This window comes from Camellia sinensis, chromosome 5 (genome assembly GCF_055761805.1).
Source record: "Camellia sinensis isolate YWXY chromosome 5, ASM5576180v1, whole genome shotgun sequence".
NCBI lineage: Eukaryota > Viridiplantae > Streptophyta > Magnoliopsida > Ericales > Theaceae > Camellia > Camellia sinensis.
The window spans coordinates 118,140,403-118,145,903 of record NC_138965.1 but is presented as its reverse complement, the minus strand read 5'-3'; the positions used below and the strand labels follow the sequence as shown (position 1 = coordinate 118,145,903).

Sequence of the window (5,501 nt, the reverse complement as noted above, 5' to 3'; positions counted from 1 at the left end):
TATTATTTAAAATTTTAAATTTTCAAAAAACATTATTATTTTGAGATGGGAAGTATTCAGCTTGCTTGTTTTCATTTTTTAGAAAACACTTTTCAAAAAATTCTACTTTTTTATTTTTCGTATTTTTTTGTTTTTACTGAATTTTTTTAATATTTTAAGTAATTTTTTTACTTTTTAGTCACACCTAACATAAATACACCTAAAAAATTAAAAAATTGTAAATTTTTTTTTAAAAATTCACTAAATACCAAAAATATAAAAAAATACAAGAATTCAATATATTTTTTGTATTTTTATGTATTTATTAATTTTTTAAAATATTTTTTCACAAATTTTTTACTTTTTAGATACATCTAATTAAGGTGTATCTAAAAAAGTAAAAAAAAAATATTTAAAATTTAAAAAATATTCACTAAAAACAAAAGAATACAAAAACTAAAAAAACTCAATTTTTAAAAAATTTAATATAGAAAACTCAAATCAAACACACTAATTAGCACTATCAATATTGACAGCTAACTTGACAAACTTAAGAGTTGGTTTGGGACATAGGTTGACATTTTTATTTTTTAATTATTTTAGGTCTTGTTTGGTACGTGTTTATTTTAATTTAAAAATTAAAATTTTTAAAAAAATTAAAAAATCTATAATCTATATTAAAAAGTCAAAAATTTTATTTTCTATTTATTTTTTGTATTTTTTTTCTTAAAAAAATAAAAATCAATCCACATATACTAATTTTTTTTATTATATATTAACCAAAAATTCAAAAAAATATTAAAATAGCATATTCTGAAACGAGAAGTTTGGTTTGAAATGAATTTTTTAACCTTTTTAAGAAAAAAAATAATATAATTATAAATTGAGTTTGATGTTTTATCTTATTAAATTAAAAAATATATTTTATTTTTTTACAACTCAAAAAAAAAAAAATCCACCGTGACAAACGAAAGCTAAGTTAAAAGTTAAAATTATTTTTAGAACCATCCTCCATGCTTCTTCTAACCTCCACTCTTTTTTGTCCTTTTCCATATACAATCCCACATTTCTCTCTCCCCTTTAGAACCCACCCCTCTCCTTCCCTTCCCACCCTCCCCAACCACCACCTTCATATAATCCCCTCCCATCTCTCACTCCCAACACCACTCTCTCTCTCTCTCTCTCTCTCTCTCTCTCTCTACAATGGCATTGATTCGCCCTCAAATGCTCAAAGACTTCCTCGCAGACGACTCCAATTCATGCTCATCCACCGATTTCCGATCCTTCCCTCGAAAAAACCCACTCGATCCCAACACAAGCACCACAAAACGATCATCGTCAATCAAATTAACCAGAAATCGTTCTTCGAAAGCCGCTTCAACGACGATCTCTGCGATTCACAGAGCTTCGGAGATGTTATTAACCGCCGTCAAGCACTTCCCCTTCGCCTCCTCCGCCAAGTCTCAGCCACGAACCACCGTCTCACGACGGCGCAGTGATGTTGGAGAAAACGATGGCGTTCCAGTGGTGAAGGTGAAGGATATCCTGCGGTGGAGATCGTTTAGGGACTTGGTGGTGGAGGAGGAGGAGGAAGCTCAGCCGTTGGATTTGTGCTCATCAAGGTGGTGTGATGAAGATTTTACTGCGGAGGATTTACCGCTCTGCGGCGGTAATTGTGGTCAGAATTCGGAGGGTGAAAAATGTTTACCCGAGGAGAGTGTCGGCGGCGATTCAACGGTGGACCCCAAGGTGAGGACACATTTATAAATGAGAGAATTATATATTTTTTTTAATATTCAATTTAGTTAATTCCTAATATATAGAAAATATTTTAATTTAATTTTCTAATCTAACTTGGCAAACTTATTTATCTTACTGTATTCTGGGCCGTGTGGTTGGTATACTTTTTGTCGTTATCGTTGCGCTGTGTGTGTGTGTGTGTGTGTGTGTGTGTGTGTGTGTGTGTGTGTGTGTGCTGGTTTTTACATGGTTATAGAGATAGATCTCGCCGTGTAGGGTCTATCAAATAGTTTTAATTTATAATTAAAGAATTTGAGTTTTTTGTTTAATTTTCTATGATTAGATTATTCTTGTGTTAGCCAATGAACAATATAGTTTGCAAGGAAAATAAGCGCTAAACATTTATTAATAAGATTATATATATAGTAAGGCCTTATTTGGAAGTAATAATTTTAACTTAAAAAGTCATATTAACAAAAAAAAAATCAAAAAACTTATAATCTATATCATAAATCAAATATTTTATTTCCTCTCTATTTTTTACATATTTTTTTATAAAAAATTAAAAAATCATTCTAAATATATAATTTTTTTTTATCTCATAATCAAAAATTACTAAAACAATATATTTTCAAACGTAATCTAAAATTAAACTCCCTAAAAATATCAAAAGTGTTGTAGGTTCGCAGGGCTATGATCGGACACCAAGGATCCTCTAGAGTGAAATTTTCCTAAAGTTTCCTAGAGTGCTATATTGTATGGTTCAGATTTACTGGCAAGTCACATCAGAAAAATTGATGTGACTTGCCAGTAAATCTCAACCACACAATGTAACACTTTAGAAAACTTTAGGGAAAAATCACTCTAGAATCCTTGCTCATGATCGGAGGGTCACAAAACACACACACACGCATAATATATATATACAATATGATATATAAATTATATGTACACATGGGCACTGTTTGGAAATCAATTTTTTATTTTATTTTATTTACTAAAAGACAAATTGATTATAAAATCAAAAAAATTAAATCCAAACAAAATATTACATTAAACCTCATAATCATTTCACTTTTTCTCTCACAAATATCACATCCAATCACAAAAAAACCTAACTATCTTCCCAAACACAAAAAAAAATTTCTCCAATAATATCCTTAAAAAAAAAAAAAACTTACTTCCCAGAGTGTGATGGGCTTGGCTTACTAGAGTAGATATATATATATATATATTTTTAATATTCTCATTATTTCAAATAGGAGTGGATCTCATCCTGCTGATATTTACTTTTCTATGATTTAATTGTATGCAAATTAATTATGGGTAAAATGTGGATAAAATATTCATATTTCACCTAATTTCACACATCTTTTTCTATTTCATTTCTAAATTCCTTCTCAAATCCCCAACCAAAAATAACATATAGGTGACACAGTTTCTTTTTCCTTTTTCTTTCTTTTTTTTTTAAGAAGGGGAAAATGATACTGGAGTGATAGTTCAAAGTAAAATGTAATTTATCCTAAGAACTTCTTTATAGATATAGCACAGTTAGACGTCAAGGGGTTAAAATTTAGATTAAGCATTATTTGGGCTTCATGAGGTGAGGAACTATATTATTGATTATATATATATTTTGGGCAAAAGAATTATATTGTCGATTGAAGAACCAAATTGACAACTGTGATAGAGGCAAAAACAGCTGCACTAGCAGCAGCAAAATTTTTTGAATTTAAATTTTTTCATTTTTAGCAATTAAAGGCAAAATGGCTCCAAGTAAAGTTGTTGAAACTTGAAAGGAGATTTTTAGCAATTGTTCCAAATAACCCCAATGCTCACTGCATACGTGCACGAAATCCGAGCTCGCTCTCTTTTTTTGAACTGTGAAGTTTATAATCTCTGCTATGGTTCATTATATTTTTGAATTTTGACTAATGAGATGTACATAAACAGGGAGAGTTATCATGTGAAGAGAGAGAACAGTGCAGCCCAGTCTCAGTCCTCAATTTTCCATTTCAAGAAGATGAAGAATCAATCTCCTCTTTCCACCAAAGTCTTGCCAATCTGAACAGTAAGTACCAACCCTTCACCTTTCTAAAGAATTTGATGTATCATGTCATTATCCTAGTGAAGTTTATGGCAATTTAGTTCTTAAAAAACTGTTGAAAAAATGCATTACCATTTTTTTATGCTAAAAGATTAAAATAAGTATACATACATATAATTAAATTTCATAAAAAAAAAATACTAAAAATGTACATGTCAGCATGATGGGGCCCACCTCTAGTGAAAATAATGAGGATACTAATGAATAAAGGTACTTTTGGTGAGCCCTTTCATCGGACATGTACATTCTTGATACTTTTATATCGCGCATTATGTGGGAAAACTCTAGAGATTATGAGACAATGATTAGTATGTTGATGATGATTCATGGTGGTTTAACAGGGAGAAAACACATGCTCATGCAAAACATACAAGATTTTGAAGGTCTTGCCAAGCTAGAACCAACCATCCTTGAAGGCCAATTCTCTCTCAATGAGAAGTATTCAAGTTGTGAAGAAGAGTATGGTGATCATGATCATGAATATGTAAAACAAGACAATGGAATCGAAGAAAAGGCCAGGCAACTATTAGACCATGTTAAAGCATCGAGCTTAGTGGAGACATGTGAAGCCGATGTAGATCAGTTGCTTTTGGATTTCTTTAGAAATGAATTGGCAACAAGAAGAGATCAAAATGACGACGAGTTTGATTGTGAGATGCTGAGAGTAGCAAAAGATTGGATGAGTGAGCAATATGATGAGTCATTCGAGTGGGAAGTGGAGGGAAAGAGGGAGGCCTATGTCAGAGACATGGAAGGCGGAGCGAAGTGGAGGTGGAGCAAGTTTGAGGAGGAGCAACAAGAGTTGGCCATGGAGACGGAGGTTGGGGTGTTGAATTGCTTACTAGATGAGCTTTTAGTTGATCTTTCTTGTTCATTGAAGAGGAAATTAATGGGAAGTTGAGAAATTTCACATAATATGGATGTTGGCCTCCCTTTCTTCCACTAAGTGCACCCTTCGACATGTTTATTTTCTTACAATGGCCGGCAATGATGACTCGGTCGGATTCCTCGAGTTTTCTGTGAAAGATGACAAAGAGCAGGGTTTTCAACATTGCTAGCTTTGTAGCCAAGTGATGTCAAGTTACAAATTTCTCAACGTTCAGCAATTGCATGGACACAGAATCGACTACAAAATGAACCGCATCAAATAAACTTGACCTTATACATGAGGTAGCGGGGGGGCACCAGTGAAGAAATTGCTCTACTTGCATGTTTTATCTTCAGAAGCGTTGATGGAGCACTACTCATGCCATTTTAGTACATTTTGTGCAGTTTTTGACAGCAAAATTTTTTGTAGAGGGAATAAGTAAGTGCTCATATATTTGTTCATTTACCTTGTTTATTTTATTTTCATTAAATGCAAAAGTTACTAATGAAGAGGTCTCAAAACATTAATAAAGGTAAAAATAAATCGACAGTAATATTACATATTCAGAATTTTATTCAATAATATTAATGTATAGTTCAGATCATTTTATACATAAATTCTATAATACACCAATTAAATCTCCATCGTACTTATTATTTTGGATAGATTTCTTGATAAATTTTCTAAACAAGGTTTTTCAGAAAAAAAGAAAAGAACTACCGCAAGTTTTTCTTCTTGTTATATGAAGTTTCTCCTAAAAGTATATATCATGCAATCAAAAATGGTTCCTAATAGTCTTGTGATAAA

The 5,501-nt window shown here is 31.6% G+C and overlaps 1 protein-coding gene across 1 annotated transcript; it reads left to right on the top strand.

Annotated features, from left to right (window-relative positions):
- Window positions 1-961: 961 nt before the first annotated feature.
- Window positions 962-5,199, top strand: LOC114270039 (uncharacterized). Its single transcript, XM_028211424.2, has 3 exons — window positions 962-1,728; window positions 3,673-3,790; window positions 4,168-5,199. Exons 1-3 carry the CDS (start codon window positions 1,183-1,185, stop codon window positions 4,725-4,727), a joined length of 1,224 nt encoding a protein of 407 aa, XP_028067225.2. The 5' UTR covers window positions 962-1,182; the 3' UTR covers window positions 4,728-5,199.
- The last annotated feature ends 302 nt before the right edge of the window (window positions 5,200-5,501 follow it).

Coding starts and splice junctions, on each gene's coding strand:
- LOC114270039 (XM_028211424.2), top strand. CDS start 1,183: ATGGCATTGATTCGCCCTCAAATGCTCAAAGACTTCCTCGCAGACGAC. Junction 1,729..3,672: donor ATTCAACGGTGGACCCCAAG/GTGAGGACACAT, acceptor GTACATAAACAG/GGAGAGTTATCATGTGAAGA. Junction 3,791..4,167: donor AAGTCTTGCCAATCTGAACA/GTAAGTACCAAC, acceptor GTGGTTTAACAG/GGAGAAAACACATGCTCATG.